Source organism: Emys orbicularis, chromosome 1, assembly GCF_028017835.1.
Source record: "Emys orbicularis isolate rEmyOrb1 chromosome 1, rEmyOrb1.hap1, whole genome shotgun sequence".
Lineage (NCBI taxonomy): Eukaryota > Metazoa > Chordata > Testudines > Emydidae > Emys > Emys orbicularis.
The window spans coordinates 249,025,083-249,049,417 of record NC_088683.1 but is presented as its reverse complement, the minus strand read 5'-3'; the positions used below and the strand labels follow the sequence as shown (position 1 = coordinate 249,049,417).

Genomic DNA, 24,335 nt, shown 5'->3' with positions numbered 1-24,335 from the left:
CCCACTTTAGGCTTAAGTAGAGCTTATTTGGTATGTAGCCATTGCATGGGCTCTTGGTAGAGGTATGAATTTTGCCCTAGACAATCAGTCAGCCACATATTGCAATTTGGTAGATCTTTTCAATGGAGAGCAAAATAAATTAACATTTGCTGCCACAAAGCTAGCTGTAAGTATTTTAAATATTTTAAAGTTCCGAAGTTAAAGTTGATCTTTCTGGTTTCCTACTATAAGAATAATGGGTAGTATGATTCAGAAGTGACAATGCTAGGCTCTGAACTTCCCTCTTTTATAAGTATTACTTTTGTTATTTAAAATAAATCAATCTCCATAAGGTAAGAGAAAACAATGCTGTGCTATATATACGTTCCCATCTAAAAAGCTACTTTAAGTTAATGTTAAGGTTGCACAAGTAAGCACTCAGAAGTAAATAAATTAGTCACCCACAGTTAAATGAAAAATAAGCAAGCATTTGCAACCTTAAGTCTACTTCCTTGTGCGTATGCATTATGACACAGAATCCTATTTCAAAAACACATACATTTGCTGGCAAATTATTTTAGGAGTGCTTTAGAGGATTTTAAAAACTTTTGTCAGTGTGTTTTTTTCATCTCTCTCCACCTCTAAAACCATGCTCTCTGTACTGAGAGTCTATAGCAGCAACCTGAAAACAACTAGAAACTCTGAAGCAGCCTATCAGACAGGTTCACCAGTTTACATTAAATCAGTTTTTAAACCAATTTAGTTAAACTGGTGCAAACCCCTGAATGGACACTCTTATTTCAGTTCAAGAATTGCATATGTCAATTTAGCTTTAACCAATTCCTAATGTACTTAAATGAAACCTAAATAAGCCTGATTTAAACTGAAATAGAAGTGTCCACACAGCCCCTGGCAGTGGTTTAACTAAATCAGTTTAAAATCATACCTTTTAGTTAAACTCGTGCAACTTTCTTGTGTGGATAACCTATTGTTTTTGTGGTCAATAATTAAATGAACCTGGGTAATGGATGGGTAAGATTTTCTGAGTTGTTTTCCGAATCTGAGGTTCAGGGGGCAGAGTAAAGGTTGTTTGCATGACCTTAACATGTATTTACATACTTTAAAATATTTTGGAGTTTTTGGGGGGTTTTATGTCAAGTGGAACCTTAATTAGGAATTTCTGGGTTTTCTAACATTTGTGTTTTTATGAGAAAATGATAGTGTTCTCTTAAGAAGTTTTTGAATGAAGATTCTTTCAACTGTAATTCCAGATTTAATTTTTTTCTTTGTTTGGGGTTTTTTGTTGTGTGTGGCCTGGTAATAATAGTATGGTACTTACCTAAATTACAAGGATGGTGGGAGTCCGTAAAGTTTGTAAAATGCCTCTAAATCTTCAGATGAAAGGCAATGTATGCTGTAAGCACTAAGTATTATTGTTTCAGGGCTTAAAGCTGACAAAGCTTGAGGCAATGATAGCATTGAAGAATCTTCTTAATATAAACAGTAGATAACAACTGCACAGGTACAGAATGCCTAACTGTCTGGTGAGCATATTTGTGGATAGATAGAAGTATAATATTAAATTTCTTTTTAGAGAAAGTGCCAGATTTATGCAGCCCCAGTGCAGCCACACAGGGGCAGAGGAGAACAAAATAGTAGGGGACTGCTCCATCTTGCTTCTGGATGGGTTGGAGAGAAGGTGGAACCATGGTGGGGGTGATATGGAGGCACATGGCCCAAGCTGGAGCTTAGAGGGGAATTGTGCTTCTGACAGGCACAATGTTTTATAGAAGGGCAAGAGGAATATGGCCTCTGTGACACTCTTGAAGGTAATGCAGCATCTGATCCCCTCTGCTAGCCAGTTCAGTGTCCCCTCTCAAGAAGCTGCCAGCTGCAACACTAGTCTAATACCCTTCTTGTGCTTCCTAAATACAAGGACTGTTATTGTGCCTGGTCCCTGAGCAGGTCTGCAAGTAGGTGGAATGCACTCTTCTTCTAATTGGCACCGGTACAGATGTTGTGCCCTAAGAACAGAAAACAATATGTACAGTAATTAAAAGCAGTCCATTTTTATCTGCTCATTGTGTCTGTGATCCTGAGAAACTAATAGCAGTAGCCATAACAATAATATAAGGACAACATATCCCATACTTACCAAGCCATTTGAAATTATGTGAAAGGTTATGATAACCAGGCTTGCATTTCAGTTGGTCAAAAAAAGTCCAAAACAAAAAAAACCACACCCCCAAACCCAACCGCCTCAAACATATCAACAGGACTTAGGTATTATCAGGTTCAAAGTCCTTCATTCTGCTTCTATACAGAACAATGAAATCTCCTGTTGAGTTACACTCAGTTTGTGTTAGTCATTCTTCATGGTCTCTGTGGGTAGCGTGAGCAAATGTCCCAGTTCTATAGAGACAGTCCCGATATTTGGGGCTTTGTCTTATATAGGTGCCTATTACCCCCCACTCCCTGTCCCAATTTTTCACACTTGCTGTCTGGTCACCCTATCTGTGGGTGGGATTTTCAAAAGTTCTTGATGGATTTAGGAGCATAAATTCCATTGAAAGCCAATGAGACTCATGCTTCTAAATACTTACATGCTTTTCAAAATCTTCTCCATTTTAACATTTGTTCTCTAAACATATTTTCTGATGAAACCATTGACGACATTCCTGTAAAAAGAACCAAATAAAAAAATCCACACACACCCCAAAAAAACCCATAAAGTGGTTTTTTTTTAAATATGTATCTGTTATTAATTCATATACCAATTACCTTGTACAAATTTACTGCAGTGAAACAATGGAATACTGTAGTCATTTTGGGTTGTGCAGTGGATTTGTGTTTTATTCCTTCATATGGAATTTTTGCCACGTAAGTTTTGTCAGTGACCTAGTTTTCTACAACAGGTGAATACCACTGTTAGGCAAGGGCTTATGCTGGTAATCCTCATTGGAGAGGATGGGCCTGATTCTCCAAGGCTTTGACATCTTGTGTTATCATTTACACCTGTGCAAAGTGAGTGTAAAATAGTACCAAATTATTATTTATAATTACTTGTATTACAATAGTATCTAGAGAACCCAACCCAAATCAGAGCCCCATTATGCTAGGCACGGTATAACATAAAGTAAGAGACAATCCCTGTCCCACAGAGCTTGCAGGATAGATAGACGGAACAGACAAAGGGTGGGAGAAAATATTATCAACACAGATTTCACACTGACTATCCACAAATGCAATCAGCTACACAAGATGCAGTGGCAGAAAATCATGCCAGACTTCTGCAATGGGGATAACTTTGGAGCAGACCTGCTTAACCTCTTGCATTTTCTGTAGCTGTATGCCCCATTCTGCAGCCTCCCCACTGAGTGTGTGTTTTCTCCTGACTTGGCTGACTGGCTGCCCGCCCGAGTTCTTTGGTTGTTTCATCTTGCTTCCATTTCTGGAAGCTGCTCTCAGTTACCAGGCTCGTGGGCAGGAGTCTGATGGGGAGTGAGTACACTGAGAGGGGGGGGACTAATCATACTGAGAGGCCATCTGAGGAAAGCAGAAGGGAAATCCTATGATGTAAAACAGAGTAAGTGGCATCATCAGAAAGGTCTGCCCTCTGCCAAACACAGTTGTTACTATTAATTTGTATTATGCTAGTAACTAGGCACCCCAGTCACAGACCAGGACTCCATTGTGTTAGGTGCTGTACAAACACAGAGCAAAATGTAAGAGTCTGTAAGACCCTGTCCCAAGGAGCTTACAGTCTACGTAAATAATATATTATTTGTATTATCATAGCACGTAGGAACTTTAGGCATAGACCGAGACCCCATTGTGCTAGGTACTGTATATACATACACCAAAAAACAATCCCTGCCCCAAAAGATAAGAGGTAACAGGTGGATACAATAAACAGACAAGGGGAACATGAGGAAACAGCAATTTTCTGCTTTTGTCTGTTTTAAACAAATAGATAATTCCATCCTCTTACTCATGAGGACCTCATACAGATATAGATTCCAATGGGTCACAGGTTTTATTTGTTTATTTTTACACACGATATTGAATGCTGCAAAAATGAATGATTTTTAATGGACTTTTTTAAAAGGAACCTTAAATTCTGGAGAATGTCTATCCCAGGATGGCAAATTTTTCTTGTAAATTGAGAACATTTCATCTGAAGACACTGAGAGATAATAAATATGCAACCCCACAATGTTAGTTTTACAGAGCCACTTTTCAGAGCGGAACTGCGTTTTCAATTCTAATTCTGACCTTTTCCTTTCTGAGCTTTTCTGTCCCTTTGTCACTTTTTTCATGTTGGCCAAATTGATCGAGAGGTTTATTGTAACAGTATGAGAGAGAAGTTTTGTTTCTTTATATAATGTCCAGTAGCTGTTTAGTAATGTATCTTAGCAGGTGCTTGAACAAACCTTTATATACAGGCTGTAGCCAGTTCTAAAATAAAAGCCGAGGCTCTTATTACATATGGCATAGATTTTGCCCAGCTCCTCCTCAGGTACAAAAAACAAAGAGGGTGCAATAAGTTTCCTGCCATCTTCTTTCCTAACTGCAGTGACATCCTTTCCAATAGCCTCTGGGTTCAAGTCACACCCCCTGACGGAGCTATTAGAGGAATTCCTCCTGGGAGTCTGTCTAGCTAGGATGGGGCAGCTAAATGTCACTCCCAACATGTGCCAGCTCCTTTAAAACATAGTTCAGCCATATCTGAGTAAACAGAACTTTTTATAAAATGTGTTTCAAAATATTTGTAGCAAATACAAAAGTTTGTTCTGTGTTTTGACTGCCAATATAAGGGAAGTTATAAACACATCAAGAGTTCATCATCCATGTTGGAAGAAACCAGCACAAACGGAGGTGTCCCATTTTGAGAACATTAGCTAACTAGAGTCTGGGAGAAGAGTGATGAAATCTACCAACTGCTATTTCAGTTAATGTACCAATCAGTCACTCTGATGGACAGTCAGTGATTGAACAAGCCAGGTTAAAACAATCAATTGATGCTCCACCAATTGATTTTTCTAATGTAAATAAGGCCAGACTCCCCATCCCACACCCCAGAAGCGAGAATGTGTAGTCTCCACAATACTCCCTCTTCATGCTGGCCCAGGGTGTGAGAAACTGGCATTGAGACGAAATGAAGTTAATTTGATCTTTTGTTTAGACTTTGAACTATTAGATGGATTGAGATCCCTAGTACACCCATCAGAATACTTCCTTTGGATGCCAGCTTTCCATAACATTAATAATTTCTCCACAAGAAGTTATGCTTTGATTCCATTATTACACCTAGCTGAATTACTCTGTCTGAAATAAGAAAACTTTTACATCAGAACATAAAATGTTTCTGTTGCAGATGACAACACAGATGTATAAAATGTTTCTGCATTGTAAATATTTATCCATGTACCTAATTCTAACCTGAAACTGATTTGGAACTTTGGGCAGTTTTTTTACCACTCCTTTGTCCATATAAACACAGTCATCTGTCAATTCCAGGTAAACAGCCTAACTCAGGTAGCTTGTTCTTTATTTTTTATCCCCTTTGTTTTAATTCCTAGACATTTGTCCAAGGTAATCCTGAGTCTACGACACTGTTGCTTTGTTAACAAAGTGCAAAAATAGCATGTTTGTTAGGGGCTCTAAAAATGCCTACTGTGTGCACTTTTTTCATTATTATTTGAAATCATGCAGAGATCTGGACCTTGAACTATCCTAGGTCTTTTCCCCCCTTACTTTTCCTCCTCCCGCTCCCAAGAGACCCAAGAGGCAGCCATTCATCTTCATTATCTACTTCTGCTAGCTTGCTGCCAACTGAGACCAGAAAACTAGCTGCATCAGTCTTGCATGGCAATTCAAGAATTAGAATCCATAGTCCTTGGGTGCAGGAGGTTAATGCACTAATAAAGATTGTACCTTCATTAACCACATCATCGCAGCTTGCCTGGGCAAGGCCAGTTTTCAGACAATTGTCACATCACATGGCCCACTGCATTCATTTGAGCACATAACTTTCTAAATAGATTCAGAGATTCAACATAGGGAATAAGTAAGTGATTCTTTCCTCTTTTGATATATGAAAAATATGCAAACTATTTTAGAGCAAGCTTCTAGACGCTGTTTGGTGGTTTAGCTTGACACAGCTTGGTTTTTATAATTGTCAGTTAGAGGTGGAAAATCTTCGTTACTTAAATTATGATACCAGAGAGCTTGGTACAGTATATATCCTTACTAGAATACTTGCAAACTTTAGCTCTTTTAAGTGTTCCTGGCCTCAACTGGGTTTAAGAGCTCAGCTAGTTAAAAAAATACCCAAACCTACCTATCTTTGGGTTAAAAAATATGATCATGAAAAAACTTAAATGAATCAATGTGATAAATAAACTGTTATTGGACTGTTTTGTATGTATCAAGTTATATATTTTGAGGTGTGGATTAAACATTATAGAATAGGTTATTTGCTGCACATTTCCAGCAACACAGTGAAACCACATTCCAAATTGAAAGTTTACCACACGGGCATTTGTGATTTACCATAGAATGAGTTGATCCACAGATCACTTTACAAATGTTCATGATTTGGAATGGTTTCATTCTGTAGAACGGCACAGATACCAAACATCTGGAGATTTAATGCTGAAGGTAATTATGCTGCAGTCTGCAAAATCTCTGACCTTCCCGCCTTTCCAAGGGCTTAATCCCTCTCTGCTCTCATCTCTCTCTCTCTCTCTGTGAGAGAGGGAAGAGGTGCGGGGGTGTAAATCGGGAATAACTCCATTCAGAGCAGTTGAATTAGAACAGTGTGAAAACAATTGTAAGTAGGGTGACCAGATGTCCCGATTTTATAGGGACAGTCCTGATTTTTGGGTCTTTTTCTTATAAGGCTCATATTACCCCCTACCCCCGTCCCGATTTTTTACATTTGCTGTCTGGTCACCCTAACTGTAAGTGCTATCAGAATCAGGGCCCAGGTCTCTGCCCTTCCTCCTCTCAGATCTACTTAAAGACAAAGACATTGATAAGCAGACAGATATTTCAAGCATATCAGTAGATAGCACAGCATTGGAGTGTTACTAGATGGAATCAGTTCATAGTCAGAGGTTTTTTGTTTGTTTGTTTTAAATGAAGAAAAAACAATCATTTAGTGGTGTCTGTCTGTCTATATCGCTTCTCACAGTGCTCTTAGTTTTTGAGCCCCACTGTAGGATGAGTTGAAACTGTGAGGTGTAAAGGTGTTTTTCTGCACTTTAGAAAATACACAGTGCAAATAACACGAACTAAAGGATAGTCTGGTGACAACAGAGGATTAGGAAAAACTCCTTTACATAGAGGGTAATTGGTCTGTGGAACAGAGTACTAAAGGGGAAAAAAAGCCATGGAAGCTGAAATATGGAACATATTCAGAGAGACATGAGAACTTAGGACCAGATTCTGCCACCCTTACTCACATTTGGTGGTACCTTACTCTGTGATAAATCCACTATTTCAGTGGTACCAGTCATGGAGTAAGTTACCATTCAGCATGAGTTAGGGTGGTCCTTAGTAAGTTACCATTCAGCATGAGTTAGGGTGGTCCTTCATCCAAAGTGAGTTCTGGATGAACCTCAGAAGGTGTGTTGGATTGACACTCAGAATCATAGAATCATAGAATATCAGGGTTGGAAGGGACCACAGGAGATCATCTAGTCCAACTCCCTGCTCAAAGCAGGACCAATTCCCAACTAAATCATCCCAGCCAGTTTGGATGCTCATCCAAATGGCTTCTTTGAGGATACTTCCTCATCCCTCTCAGTGACCCTTTAATAGCTCCCTGTCTCTCCCCTCAATCAATAGATGAGTGGAATAGAGTAGATGTAAAAGATCTGGATTTTAGTAATGCATCTGACACCGTGAAACATTAACTGAGAAATTAATTAAAATTTAACATAGATTAATTGAAAACTGGCTAAAAGATCATAAACGGCCAGTGATGATAAATTTCAATACACCAGGTTGGTTGGTAGTGACTAGTGGAGTACCATCGGATTCGGTATTAGGACCTTATTTAACAGCTTTATTAAGATCTGGAAGAGGGAGTAAACAGCACACTAATGAAATTCACAGATGATACTAATCCCAAGGAGATACAAGCAGCAGTTAAAACAGCAAAATACTACAAAGAGACCTATAGAGGTTAAAAATAGGGGCAGAAAATGATAAAAGGAGATTCATTTTGGAAAAATGCAAACTAACCTAGCTGTCGAAAAATAATCCAAAACACACACGTACAAGAGGAGGGTGAAACCTGGGAAGCAGTAACCCTGTAAGGAATGATAATGGACAACAAATTAGACATCTGTCTGCAACGTAATATGGCTGCAGAAGAAGGAATATGCTTTATAAGGCCTTGCATAAAACAGGCCTTCATAGGATTGATCCCGCAAGATACTAAGTGCCTTCCAATGCCACTGACTTTAGTGTGAGTGGAGGGTGCTTAGCACCTTACTTTACTCTGGTGCTAGGGTTGCCAACCCTCCGGGATTGTCCTGGAGTCTCCAGGAATTAAAGATTAATCTTTAATTAAAGATTATGTCATGTGATGAAATCTCCAGGAATTCAGCCAGCCAAAGTTGGCAACCCTATCGGGTACACACAGTGCAATGAGTTACCATGTCCTATATAGCTATGATCCAACCACCCCCAGAATATTGCAGTCAGTTCGGGGAACCACATTACCAAAAATATGACAAATCTGAGGGTGCTCAGAGATAAGCAACAAAAATTATTGGGGCATTAGAGGAAGTGATAAGTGAGGAAGGAATAAAGTTTCTAGGTATGTACAGCTTGGCTAAGGGACAACTAGGGGGGTGGGAACATAACCATATGCAGATATTTGAAGGGTATAAAGATCAAGATGTGGGTGGAATTGTTTAATCTAATACACTGGGGAAGTAACTGGGATTCATGGAATAAAATTAACACAAAGAAAATTTAGTCTGATGATCAGACCAAACATTCTGAGAGAGAAATTCTTTAGGCTTTGAAATATTCCCCCAGGACGAATGGTGTCAGCCTCGTTACTTTGGCTGTTTGAAACTAGCATTAAAGTACTGAAAGCGTAGTGAGCTCTTCAGGTGGTGTCAATCAGTGTAGCTCCTCTGAAATTAATGGATCTAGGCCAGCTGACACCAGCTCAGAGTCTGGTCTCCTGGTGTAGAGAACAGTTTTATAATGACAAGGAGATGGACTGGATCAGAGTTTCTCAAACTGTGATCCATGAAGCACTTGCTAGTGATTCATGGAGAGCTTGCTGGTCACCTGATGTTGGCTTCTCTACCCATTTCTAGTTTATAGATTGCATTAAAAGTCAGCTCAAATGCATCAGATACCTCTCTAATATTTCTCCATATAACAATTACCGTAGTTTCCACAGGGATATTATGTGGTTGTGACTGGAAAGGGAGATGGTCTGTGCAATCATGTAATGGGGGCAAGGTGATCTGTGCTCTGGCCAGCATAGTTTCTGCAAAGGAAAATTATGTGCACTAATCTCTTAGAATTCTTTGAACATGTCATAAAGTAGTGGATAAAGGAGAATTGGTTGACATAATTTATATAGACTTTCCAAAGGCCTTCATCAAGGTCCTACACAAGAGACTACTTGCTAAGTAGTTGAGGGGTGAGACAAAGTATTGTCATGGATCAAGAACAGGGTAGGAGGCAAAGCAAAGAGTAAGATTAAATGGTCAATTTTCATAATTGAAAAGATGTGCCTAAAGGTCCTGTAGTAGGTCCCATGTTATTTAACTAGGTCCCATGTTGTTTAATGATCTGGAAAGAGGACTATGTGAGGAGATGGCAAAATTTGCAAAATGACACCGTTATTTAGGTTTCAGAGGATGAGACAGGACTGTGAAGAATTTCAGAGAGACCTAAATAAACTAGATGACAAATGCACATTGGAGGCAAAAATTTAAGCTATTCATAACATATTACAGAGTTCTAAATCAACTTTATCAACTCAAGAAAGGGATCAGGGCATCACTATAGAAGAGAGCTCAATAAAAAACTCTGCTTAATGTGCAGCTGTGGTCTAAAAAGCAAACAAAATGTTAGATTGCACAATGAATGGGGATGGTGAATAATATAGAGAATATTGTAATGCCTTTATGTAAATCAGTTGCACGGGCTCATCAGCATATTGTGTACAGCACTGGTGACCACATCTCAAAAATGTGATTAATGATATAGAGACGGTAGATTGGGAACTTCTGTTCTCCCTGTTTCATAACACAAAAGTGAGGAGACATTCGATGAAATACAAAACTGGGAAATTCAAAACCGATAAAAATAAAAACTACTTTGCTACATAACATGCCATTTAAACTGCAGTGCTCATTGCCATTGGAAGTCAGTGAGGCCAAGACTTAACACAATTCAAAAAGATTTGGATATGCATATTATAACAAGGATATCCAGAGCTGACATAATGAATGATAACAAATTATGTGGAAGGGATATTAAACACAATCTTTCAGGGCTTAAGCCAATCTCTAGTGATTCGCTATTAGGATGAGGCCTAATGTGGGGGGTAGATTACTCCATATTTGCCTACCGTAGGGTTCTTACACCTTTCTCTGAAGCAGCTGGTGCTACTCACTGTTGGAAACCAGATAGGGAATGAGATGGATCTCAGTTGTGATCCAGTATGACAATTCCTCTGTTTCATTTACTATTGAAAATCTGAGAACTCCTAGACTAGATTATCCTATAGGTCTCTTCCATCTCTAGTGTCTATGATTCTATGTTTCTTCTCATGACCCTTAATAGGCCTTGGCCTCCTCTCTTCTGTCCTTCATGAATTTCTCTTTATCTTTGATTATTCCCTGTCCCATGAATTTCCCTTTACCTTTTTTATGCCATTGGCATTAGGACCTTTTAACACATTCTCCCAACCTCTTCTTGAACTTTCAGTGAGAAGGTGGAGTTTGATAGGTAACCACTGGCCCAATGCTCATTTTTGATTATGGGAAAAAACGAATACAGGAGTAAACAGGAGAAGTTAGACCCAAGTTTAATGGAGAATTGAATTCACTGCTTTTTATTAAGTTACAAGTTTACTGAACATTTTCACCTAGATAGACATTGCTGGTTTCAAATGCCATACAGAGAGATGGATAGCACTAAATAGATAGCATTGCCTTTAGTCCGGAACCATTACTATTATTTACCACTGCACAGTACTCTTCTTGGAAATTAATTACACGTTAGGCTTAAAAGTCCAAAACGAACCACTGCATAACCAGTCATTAAGCCACAAAAAATGTCTTCTTACTTAATTATTGTTGCTGAAACTAATTTTACAGTTAGGATATACATTGTGGATTTTTCATCTGAATGTTTCTTCTTCAATCTGAATAAAAGCTGAGTTTGCATATTGTGTAAGATTACCTGCTTCTGTCTGCAAAACTGAACATTTGCATTTAACTACTGAAATCTGATTCACATAGGTGGAAAGGAAACTAGTTATAGTATAATACACGTGTGTGTGTGTGTGTGTGTGTGTGTGTGTGTGTGTGTGTGTGTGTGTGTGTGTGTATGTGTGTAAAATAATACAATGTGTCTCAGCCCATAAATATGTCAGTGTGCACCAGTGAATGAATTTGAGCCAGTGTAAAATAAATGCTTAATATTACAACACCCAGTATCACCTAAATGATCTGTCAGTGGCATATTCCCCACTAGGGGAGGAATTTGAACATTGTCACTAGGGGTGATGATTAATCGCAGTTAACTCATGCAATTAACTCATGCAGTTAACTCAACAAAATTAATTGCGATTAATCTCATTTTTAATCGCACTCTTAAACAATAGAATACCAATTGAAATTTATTAAATAGTTTTGCATGTTTTTCTACATTTTCAAATGTATTGATTTCAGTTACAACACAGAATACAAAGTGTACAGTGCTCACTTTATATTTTATTACAAATATTTGCACTATAAAAATGATAAACAAAAGAAATAGTATTTTTCAATTCACCTCATACAAGTACTGTAGTGCAATCTCTTTATCATGAAAGTGTAACTTACAAATGTAGAATTATGTACAAAAAAACCTGCATTCAAAAATAAAACAATGTAAAACTTTAGAGCCTACAAGTCCACTCAGTCCTACTTCTTGTTCAGCCAATCACTAAGAGAAATGTTTGTTTACATTTACGGCAGATAATGCTGCCCACTTCTTATTTACAATGTCACTTGAAAGTGAGAAAAGGCATTCACATGGCACTTTTGTAGCTGGCATTGCAAGGTATATACATGCCAGATATGCTAAACATTCATATGCCCCTTCATGCTTTGGCCACCATTCCAGAGGACATGTTTCCATGCTGACAATGCTCATTAAAAAAATAATGCATTAATTAAATTTATGACTGAACATCTTGGGGGAGAATTGTATGTTTCCTGCTGTTTTACCCGCGTTCTGCCATATATTTCATGTTATAGCAGTCTCAGATGATGACCCAACACATGTTGTTCATTTTAAGAACACTTTCACTGCAGATTTGACAAAATGCAAAGAAGGTACCAATATGAAATTTCTAAAGATAGCTACAGCACTCGAACCAAGGTTTAAGAATCTGAAGTGCCTTCCAAAATCTGAGAGGGACGAAGTGTGGAGCATGCTTTCAGAAGTCTTAAAAGCGCAGCACTCTGATGCGGAAACTACAGAACCCGAACCACCAAAAAGGAAAATCAACCTTCTGCCAGTGGCATCTGACTCAGAGGATGAAAATGAACATGCGTCAGTCCGCACTGCTTTGGAATGTTATCTAGCCGAACCCATTATCAGCATGTCCTCTGGAATGGTGGTTGAAGCATGAAGGGACATATGAATCTTTAGCATATCTGGCATGTAAATATCTTACGATGCCAGCTACAACAGTGCCATATGGACGCCTGTTCTCACTTTCAGATGACATTATAAACAAGAAGCAGGAAGCATTATCTCCTGCAAATGTAAACAAACTTGTTTGTCTGAGCGATTGGCTGTACAAGAAGTGGGACTGAGTGGACTTTCTAGACTCTAAAGTTTTACATTGTTTTATTTTTGAATGCAGTTATTTTTTGTACATAATTCTACATTTGTAAGCTTTCGTATGTATCTGATGAAGTGGGCTGTAGCCCACGAAAGCTTATGCTCAAATAAATTTGTTAGTCTCTAAGGTGCCACAAGTACTCCTGTTCTTTTTGCGGATACAGACTAACACAGCTGCTACTCTGAAACCTTTCATGATAAAGAGATTGCACTACAGTATTTGTATTAGGTGAATTGAAAAATACTATTTCTTTTGTTTTTACAATGCAAATATTTGTAATAAAAATAAAGTGAGCACTGTACACTTTGTATTCTGTGTTGTAATTGAAATCAAAATATTTGAAAATGTAGAAAACATCCAAAAATATTTAAATGAATGGTTTTCTATTATTGTTTAACAGTACAATTAATCGTGATTATTTTTTTTAATTACTTGACAGCCCTAATTGTCAGCATTTCAAACAAATTGGACAGCTCAGAGACTTTTTTAACAGTCCCATGATTTGAAGGGATGAAGTTTAATTCTAATTTAGAAATCAGAATTCAGCCTTTTGGACAGATTGTTTTTCAAATTTTGAGCCTTTTAGGTTCATGTTTTTAGGGCTAGAAACTTTCATTTTTCTTTTTAAAGGAAAGTGATATTCTCACATATTAAATGTACTTCAGGAGCTGTTTTATCAAATACACTAAATATCATGAGACCTGTCCCAGACTGGTGACAGATCTGGCAATTTTCTGCAATCTCTTCGAGAGATCTTATTGTATTAAGTTGGTGTCACTGTGGGCCAAGGATTGAATGTAATCCTTTGAGGGAAGGTAACCACATCCCCTCCAGGAATTTAAAGTGGGGGCTGGAGGTAGGCAAATTCATTCAGGTTGTAATACTTCCAGACAGGTACCAGCACCTGGGGAAGCTCTCATATACTAGTTCAGACACGATTCTCCAGAGACCAACAGACAAACAAAGAACTTTTGGATAAATAGCCTGAATTTAAACTTAATCAGGGCCTTCTTTCTGATCCATCAAATGGAAAGGACCTTCTCTTCTAGGGATGCCCCAAGGGTTGGAAGGACTTAGGCCTACTGAGGCCCCATAAGACTGATGGATGTTCTCTGGTAACCTCAGTAGCACACATGTAGGTTCTTCTGTTCCTTTAATATGTTTTTTCTGTTGTGCTTTCACCTTAAGGATAAATGTGCTTGCTTAGAAACAGTTGTGTGGTAACTTAACTGTGGGCAATTACACTGTTTATAGCCTTTGAGGAGAAAGCAAAGGAGGCCTGCTCAGGCAGTCTGACTTGCTGAGAAACTGACAGTGTAGGCAGGGAGCTGTGCAGTTTGGAAAAACCCTGGTTAGGAGGGCGAGAGACATGCATCTCCACGCAAGAGAGGTGATAGCTGAGGAGCTGAGAGCCTAGAGTGGATGCCTTGGTGGACCCCAAGGTAGGGTTACCATTCGTCCGGATTCCCCCGGACATGTCCGGCTTTTTGAGCTAAAAATAGCGTCCGGGGGGAATTTGTAAATGTCCGGACTTCCCCCCCTCTCCCCCCCATGCAGAGCGCGCGCGGCTAACAGGGCAGCCGGCCGGATGGTGCCACTTACATGGGGCTCCGACAGCCAGAGAGAGCCCCTCCTCCGCTTACCCCTCCTCTCCCCTGCAGCTAAGAGCACTCCCTCCCTTCCTGCATTCGCAGATCGCCTCCAGCAGTCTGGAGCTCCTCCCCCGCTCCTCCTCCACTGCCAGCCAGCCTGCCGGGACGAACAGCTCAGGCCGTTCCTGAGCAAGTTCACAGAGACATTAGGCAAAGGCCAACAACAAGGGGGCAAGGGGGTCGGAGAAGGGGCAGGGAGGTTCTGGAGGGGGCAGTCAAGAGACGGGGGGTGGCTTTCTGGGGGTGGGGGTGTGGATAAGGTTTTGGGCAGTCAGGGTACAGGTAGGGGGTAGGGTCCTGGGGGGCAGTTAGGGTGGGGGGGGTCTTAGGAGGGGGCAGTTAGGGGACAAGGAACAGGGAGGCTTAGGTAGGGGGGGGGTTCTGGAGGGCAGTTAGGAGCAGGGGTCCCAGGAGGGGGCAGTCAGGGGACAAGGAGCGGGGGGGGTGTTTGGGAGTTCTGGGGGGGGGCTGTCAGGGGGCAGGGGTGGGGAGAGGGATCAGAGCAGTCAGGGGACAGGGAGCAGAGGGGTTTAGATGGGTCGGGAGTTCTGGGGGGGCTGTCAGGGGGTGGGGAGTGGTTGGATGGGACGTGGGAGTCCCAGGGGTCTGTCTGGGGGTGGGGGTGTGGATAAGGGTTGGGGCAGTCAGGGGACAAGAGGCAGGGAGGCTTAGGTAGGGGGTGGAGTCCTGGGGGGCAGTTAGGGGCAGGGGTCCCAGGAGGGGGCAGTCAGGGGACAAGGAGCGGGGGGAGGGTTGGGGGTTCTGAGGGGGGGAAGTGGGAAGGGCAGGGGCGGGGCTAGGGCAGGATGGGGCGGGGCTAGGGCAGGACAGGGGTGGGGCTCCTCCTGTCCTCTTTTTTGCTTGCTGAAATATGGTAACCCTACCCCAAGGACAGGGACATACAGGTGCAGTTGCCCTGAACTGTGACAAAAGTCACAAGAGTACATTTTCTAGATTTATTTGACATCGACCTTGCAACATTTGAAATGTTGTTGTACATCTAAATATTTATTCCTGTTTTCAAGATTTCTTGCTTGGTGTTCTCCAACAGTATTAAGGAGACCATGCATATTTCATAAAGTTTTGGTTTTACAAAATCTCATTTAGCCATTTCTGAGCCATCAGCATTCAAAATGTGTTACTACTTTGTGGCGTAGTGCTTATAATACAGAGGATTGATTTTTCATAAGAGTTTTGTACTTATATTTTATTAATTATTTTTAATTTTCCATAATTTAACATTCAAATTTAGACAAAAAATATATCAAGTAATCCCAATTTAAAATATCAGATCAATAAAGGCAAATTTGGAGGGGTATAATAAAGATGATTACCCCGAGTAAACATCAGTGCTCCTATGAAGTCTATATGTCACAACGGGTTACGTCAAATTAAAATTATACACCAAAACTCAAAGCACAAAGTGAGTAGTAGGTAAACTAGTAGAAAAAGACCATTAAAACCATTTTTTGTCTAAGTGTGGATGAGAAATAATCCTGGAAAAAAATATGAAAGATTTTAACATGTCAGAAAAAGTCATCCTCACTTATAATCAGCACTCTGATGCTTTCCATGGATAGAGGTTTCATTGCCAGATCTAGGAAGGCAAGATGGGAGGACAAAAATATCCTGCTGTAACAGATTGGTTTCTGTACACCGAATAGCAGAGTTCTTAGAAAATGTGTCTGTCAAGATGAGACTGAGAATTCAGCAATTATACAACCCAGGGGAACTGGGTCTTAGACAAACGGAAATCTTAAGGGCTGAGAAGCATGTCTCAGAAATGTTGTATATTTAGGGTAAAGTTACCAGCAATGCTTCCTATCTGCATGCCTGGATCCACAATTACAAGAGCTGAAGTAAAACATTCCTACCTTAAACCAATAAGGCCCCATAGTTAGATTCTGGGTATATTTTTGAGCTATCTCCCTCTGAACAGATAAACCCATCAGCATTCTGAGTTTCATGGTTTCTTTCATTCATGGTTTCTTTGGGGCCTGAACTTCATCCACTGGAGGAAACACACATACCTTTCATTCATAAATGAAAATGGGTGTGATATGCAAAAAAAAACCCCAACTTTTAAAATGTAAGTAATTTAATTATGAGATACAACAGCATGAGATAGTGGTCCCAACAGGGCCTAGCCTGGGAAAAACTTTAATGTTTAGGTCACACAGCCATAGGGCTAGAGAAACATACTACAAATCTCCATTCTGTAAAGATATAATCATAATAAAACATTACTGTAAGAATTTTTTTCCCCAAATGTTATTAATTGGTGTTTTGAAAATTATTCTCTGTGTCAGGCACTCATAGCAGTAAGAAATAGTTCTTCTGTATAGCAAACTGTACAGTGATTTGGTTGTCTGTGTTTAAAGGATTTACTGTATAATAAAAATTACTATGTACTGCTGTTGGTGGCACTTATCTGATAAGAGAGTCATAAGATGATCAATCTGCCTGAAAGAACTGAAAAGCAAAGCAATTCTGATAGTGAAACTTCAAACCAGATGATGCTCTGATTAGAGGCACCCACAGAGATTACACAGGTATAATAAATCATTTAAGATTTTTAGCTTCAAATAACACAAAAGAATGCAGTTTTTTATTAGAAAATAAACTGTTTATCAAGAACATTTTGAAGGTGACATTTATAACTCATAAACCATCTTGGAATGGTTAGTCAAATAGATTACTTCATTGGCAGAACACTTAGAGAGACTTTGTTCTGAGAAAGAATTATTAAGGCAGGCCATGAAATGCCCTATGCGCTATTCCATTGTTGTTGAGCAAGAATGCACAAGTTGTTCACACTTCTTTTTTCAAATAAATATATATATTTTTTTTTGCCAAAAAGAGCAACCTTGAACCACCCTTTGAAGGCTAATTTGCTCAGGCTTGGACTATGAAGGAATTGCTTACCTTGAAGGTGCTCTTAAAATAGTGTATGCAGCCAGGAGAAGGTAAACATATCTCCTTTCTAAAACCAAATAACTAATTCAGTAAATGTAGGGAAAGGACAAAAAGCTGAGTGGAGACTGTGAGCATATTCAATTCCCACTGAAGTAAAATGGCAATTGCAGGTACAGCAGAATCTCAGAGTTACAAACACTAGAGTTACGAACTGATTGGTCACACACCTCATTTTGAATTGGAAATACGCAATCAGGCGCAGTAGAGACCAAAAAAACAAACAAACACAGTACTGTGTTTGTTAAACACTCTGTGTTAAACATAAATGACTAAAAAAATAAAGGCAAAACAGCATATTTCTTCTGCATAGTAAAGTTTTGAAGTTGTATTAAGTCAATGTTCAGTTGTAAACTTTTGAAAGAACAACCATAACGTTTTGTTCAGAGTTACGGACATTTCAGAGTCACTGATACAGAGCGATCCAGATCACCTGTTAAGTGAGGTGCAAGCAGATATAATGTGTTTTAGTAGAGATATATGTAAATGTGTACATCTAAGAACAAAGAATGTAGGCTGCACTGACAGGATGGGGGACTCTTCCTGGAAAGCAATGACTCTGAAAGAGATTTTCAGGGTGCTGGTAGATAATCTGCTAAACATGGGCTCCCAGTGAGATGTTGTGGTCAAAAGGACCAACGCTATCCTTAGATGCATAAACAGAGGAATCTCAAGTAGGAGTTATTTTACCTCTGAATTTGGCACTTCTATGACCACTGCTGGAATATGGTGTCCAGTTCTGGTGCAACAATTCAAGAAAGATGTTGATACATGGGAAGGGTTCAGAGAAGATCCATGAGAATGATTAAAGGATTAGAACACATGCTGTATAGTGATAGATTGAGCTCCTGGAGTCTATTTAGCTTAACAAAGAGAAAGTAAAGGCATGACTTCAATACAGTCAACAAGTGCCTACAAGGGAAACAAATATATATTCAGTTTAGCACAGAAAGGTATAACACAATCCAATGGCTGGAAGTTGAAGCTAGACAAATTCAGACTAGAAATAAGACATAACATTCTTAACAGTGAGGGCAATTAACCGTTTTAACAATTTACCAAGGGTCATGATGGATTCTCCATCACTGGCAATTTTTAAATCAAGATTGAATATTATTTTTAAAAGATATACTGTAGGAATTATTTTGGGGAAGTTCTATGGCCTGTGTTATACAGGAGCTCAGAGTAGATGATCACAATGGTCCCTTCTGGCCTTGGAATCTATTAATCTCTTACCAAGTTCAGGCCTCCAACCTTTATTATCCAAGCCCGGACAGTAGGATCCATGTTATGATTAGTCCATATTCCATACTTAATTATTTGGTCATGAACTGAAATTTCTGTTCCTTTTATTACAAGTAAGGAAATAATCCATTTTGTGTTTCTCTTATTCTCACCAACTTGTATGTGTTCTCGGCCATTCACAGAATACATTGCATGACTGAAGCTTGGGGTGCATTTCATCAGAAAATCAAACTTCTTGCACTCAAAAAACATTAACCATAAAAAAAAATCAAACTCGTTTTAAAACATGCTCCCAACAATCTGTGATAAATAATGTAACTCATTTATGGACTAGATTATATATAAACTAAATGTATCCTAGAAATTACTAAAATGTATCTGCAGAAAGTTACATATATATGCCACTATCCAGAAATCTCTACTACACCTCTACCCCGATATAACGCTGTCCTTGGGAGCCAAAAAAGCTTACCGTGTTATAGGTGAAACCGCGTTATACTGAACTTGCTTTGATCTGCCGGAGTGCGCAGCCCCGCACTGCCGGAGCACTGCTTTACCGCGTTATATCCAAATTTGTGTTATATCGGGTCGCGTTATATTGGGGTAGAGGTGTACTAGTATGTCATAATCATTGCCTCATATTATATTGTCTTTTTAAATATAGTTTACTGTACAATATTATTTTCCAGGAGATGACCCATTCTTGGCCTCCCCCACTCTCAGCTATTCACACACCTGGAAAAGTGGAACAGAGCAAGTTTCCATTTGCAAACAAGGTAAGAAATTCTTTATAGTCTAGAAACCCATCTCCCCCACCCTCAATATACAGCCTCAACTCTGATCCCCAAATAACCTTGTGCTGCCACTAACTAGACTGCTAGGTGCATGTGTAGAAAATAGAGAGAATACATGGGTGAGTGTTGTAAAGGTTGTTGACGTGTGTCTGGGAAAGTGGTGAAGTCACTAGTGATTTATGTAAGTTATCCGAGACCAATAAAACGTTTAGATCACACCACTGGCGCGGGCTGAGGGATGTGCTGGCGGCTGCTTCCCGCAGCCCCCATTGGCCTGGAGCGGTGAACCACGGCCAGTGGGAGCTGCGATCGGCCGAACCTGCGGACGCTGCAGGTAAACAAACCAGCCCAGCCCACCAGGGGGCTTACCCTGGTGGGCCGCGTGCCAAAGGTTGCCGATCCCTGCTGTACTGTTTAAATGCCACAAGTATATGCCAGAACTATTTTAGTCCTGAGTTAAAGCTTTTAAAGGTTTATTGGTGCTAAGTATTGTTTGTAATATTCTGCTGGTGAAACCAATTGTGACAGATATGGCAATTTCCTGCAATATCTTTGAAAAATCATATTGAATTAAATTTAAGTATCTTTGGGGTTCTTTGTACTTAATGCAAAGTGTATGTATTATTGTGGGCCAGGATTGTGTGTAACTTCTGTAGGAGGGAGATGTCATGGAAGGCCTGGGTGATCAAATGACTATGTTGCATAATGTGCTAGACAGGAATGGACTTTTGGGACAATACACGTGAAGTGGATTTCCTGTGAAATATTCAAGAAAACCATCTTTTCAAGCTAAGCCCTGAGGAGTGGACCTTTGTCTGCTTATCACCTATTATATGAAGCCAAGATCACAGGCCCAAGCTGTAAAAAGTAAAGACTGAATTATTCTTTGTTGGTTCTGAATCTGAGACAGTTATGAATTCATAACCACAGGAAAAACCCAGCTGTGGGTTTTGGAGGACATAAAACTACCAGAGCCCAAGGTTGGAATTGGGATGACCTCTCGTAAGCTTTTTAGTGTGTGTGTAGGTTCTTTTATTGTTTTAATGTTTTCTCTGTGATGCTTTTGCTTTAAGAATAAATGTGTGTAATAACTTGTGACTGCTGGCAATTACAGCTGTTCAGAGCCTTCGGAGGGAAAGCAAAGCACAGATACCAGCCTATTTACACAGTCTGGCTTGCTTCAGTTATCACAGTGTAGGCAGAGAACTGAGCAGACTCAAAAAATCCCAATCAGGGGATGTGGGTCTCTGCCCAGGAGAGGTGATACCTGAGGAGCTTAGAGTGGGTGTGTGACGGGGTTTGACTCACAACGCTAGCACCTCCTGCTGGCTGTCCCAGGGATTAGCTCTGTTAGCCAGCATGCCTTCTTCTGATGATGTCTTGCTGCCATCACTTCTGCTCCAGGACCCACATCACTCTAAGGACCGCGGCATCCTCTTCAGGACACAGCCCTCCAGCTGTGCCACACTCTGTGCTCCCCACTTCTGGGTGACCTGCGGTCCACTGTCCAGCCACTTCCCTCAGTGGTGACTGCAGCCCATTGTCTGGCCACTTCCTCAGTGGTGAAGGGACCCCGGCCCACCTACTACTCCAGGTCCCAGCTCTGGGACCCCGTAGATGGTCGTCACTTGCTGCCTCCCCTCTGAATCCTCAGTTCATTCCCTGGACCACTTCCCCATGTCCCCCAACACCTTCTTTGCCCTTACCTCAGAGCTTCAGCCTGCCAGTCTTAGCAGCTGGCCAGGAGCTCTCTCTAGCTTCCCCTGATCTGTCCAAGGTGCTGGCACTCCTTCCTCCTGCTAGGAACCTGACTTTCCCTCCTCAGCTCCAGGCAGCTACTGAAGCTGCTCTGCCCTGCAGCCCTTCTTATATGGGCCTGCCAGGCCTTGATTGGCTGCTCCTTGCAGCCCCTCTCCTATTGGCTGCTTTCTGCACAGCCTTCCTAGGCCTCTGTTAACCCCTTACAGGACAGTGTGGGACAAATGCCCCACCACAGGGTGTATTGGGTGGATCACAAGGGGGAAATACTGGTGCGATTGCCCTGAACTGTGACACCAAGCTCCTTTAGTTACTGTGAGCCCACTGTACTGGCCTCAGAGGGAAAGAAAATTATAATCATATAGTCAAGAAACCTTTAAGATTTTCCTATAGGGAAATAGCTTTTCAGTGGATAATAGTGTTGTAATTTTTAACAATCAGGGATTAAAACAAAAGCCTTGTCCTATTGCAAAAGGAAAAGAAGGCAATATTTTTGTGACATGATGCTTTTTTTTTAAATGGCATTTATTTGAAGCTGATCAGAGGTTTGGAACATTAAAATAAGTCCTATGGGAGATGAATTAGAAGACTGCAGGAGGGGAAGTGGTTACAGATGCAAAAATACTATGCACATGGCTCTGCAATTTATCACATGGCTATCACCACCGTGTGTGTGTGTGTGTGTGTGTGTGTGTGTGTGTGTGTGTGTGTGTGTGTGTGTGTGTGTGTGTGTGTGTGCACAATATGTGTATATGTAGGTGAAATAGCTCTTCTTCGTGTATATCTATATATAGTGATAAAGACATAAATTGTAGGGGCATATGCTATATTGCAGAGCCATGTGAATACTGATGTTATCATTCACCTCTGACCTTCTCATTTACCCTCTGCCTGCTAATACATTTCCCTGGGACTTATTCTAACATTCCAAATACTTGAGCAACTTCAAAGAGCCGCCATTTTTTCTTAAATCAACCTGTCAAGAAATGTTTTTTCCTTCTCCCACCATAGTGGAATTTCACCCACAGAAAGTTATACCTGCCCCAGGCCTAGGACGGGCAAGGTTATTTTGTCCTGGACCAGTGACAAGGTTTCTATATATAAAAATGACACAACTGTGAAGTCCATTATCTCACAACTCTGCCTGGCTAGAAATGGGAGCTTTATATAGTGCATTGGGAACAGGAGATGCCCAATGAGAGCCAACACTGACTTGATTCCTGGAAAGGGCCCAAGATACTGAGCTTTAACTCATGACATTTTTAGGTATAGAAAAGATATTTTAAATCATTTTAAGGCATTTCTATGGCTCACTCTGAGCCTCCATAGTTACGTTCTAACTAAGGCATCTGTTTTGCAGGCTCAGAAATACAGTGGTTTAAATATTTTTTAAAGTTTCTAAAACATTGATAAACTAGTTATTTTATTTTCTCTAACATATGTGACATATGCATAGATCAGACAATGGTCTTGTGTAGTATAAAGGTTTTATCAGCATTCATTTGGGATGACCTGCATGATTCACTAGAGGCTTCCGCATTCATGAGCAGTGTGACTATCGCAAATTCATGTTGATAAAACATTTATAACCATACCAGATCACTATGGATTACTCACACACAAGTGCCTGGCAATCTAACAGCAATACAAGGGCAAGTGACGGATCTAAATTCAGGATATAAACTTTGTTACTTACTTCCAGGCAAATATACAGGGACTGGGTTACTGAAGGCAGCTTCTTCATTCTCCATGGGAATGGTGTGAGACCAGCACAGCTTATTTTAGTGACTCTTCCAGCCAACTCAAGGCACAGCATTGACGGACTCCAGAGGAAGAAGTAGCATAGCAACCCTCTTCAGCGCAGGGAATGTCACTGTGGCTGAGGGTATTTGTGAGTTGGAGAAGGGGAAACGTAGAGGGATCCCCAGCATTGTTATGGACTCGGAGGACTCCTGCCTTCTTAAAAGGCTACAAAGTATTTTTACTCATTCTTTCCATAAAAATAAAATATCAGCATCATTAATTCTAACACATACTGAACTACTTTTAACCTATATCTCAACTAATTAGTGATCTGACAGCTTGAGACTTGCAATTTCTTAATGAGGCTATTAAAGTTTCAGGGGCTATCAAAATTGTAGCAGGATGGATTTGGAATCATTCTAGAAATTAAAGCTAAATAACTAGATTTTAAATATCATCATTAAATATATATATATATATACTGTATACACAGCATAAAAATTAAACCTACATTAATGTTAAAGATCCAAGTTAAATCCACAAGGAAAGGAAATTCAGTGTCAAATTTGAAATACGCAGACTGTACTGGACATCCTCCATCACCTCATCACAATGAGAGTACATTAAAGAAAGCAGACCAGCAACATCCCTTTACCTAGTAGAGGGTATTAAGGTCCATTTTATCCTTAATTTTGAATTTTCTTTCTCTGTGGGATTAATCTATACTCTTAAATTTACTAGAAAGGGGCAGTGTGAGTCCCTTTATTTCTCATTTTTCAAATCTTAAAGATAATTGAATCAGTGCATATATATGAGACGCCACATATGCTTTTCCCTCTACTATCTTTGTGAGACTTTGTTAGGTACAAATGATCATGCATTATTGTTATTGCAATTTTATTACAAACATCTTAAAAAATAAAGTTTAAATGAATAGTTAAATCTGCTAAATAAGAACATGCTTGATGCTTGTGAGAAAGCGCTTTCATGTTCATGTATTCTCTACTCAGTTGTGTGAAAAGAGGATACGGTAAATTCTGGTGATTGCATGGCTCTTTTCCTTCATTTTTACAGTGATTTCGTATG

The 24,335-nt window shown here is 40.0% G+C and overlaps 1 protein-coding gene across 1 annotated transcript in view; it reads left to right on the top strand.

Moving 5' to 3' along the window:
- Nucleotides 1-24,335, top strand: part of AFF3 (ALF transcription elongation factor 3) — a 403,834-nt gene that overhangs the window by 195,812 nt on the left and 183,687 nt on the right. The window contains exon 6 of the mRNA XM_065423495.1: nt 19,644-19,730. Coding sequence (XP_065279567.1) covers nt 19,644-19,730 — 87 coding nt within the window. The remainder of the gene's footprint in view (nt 1-19,643; nt 19,731-24,335) is intronic.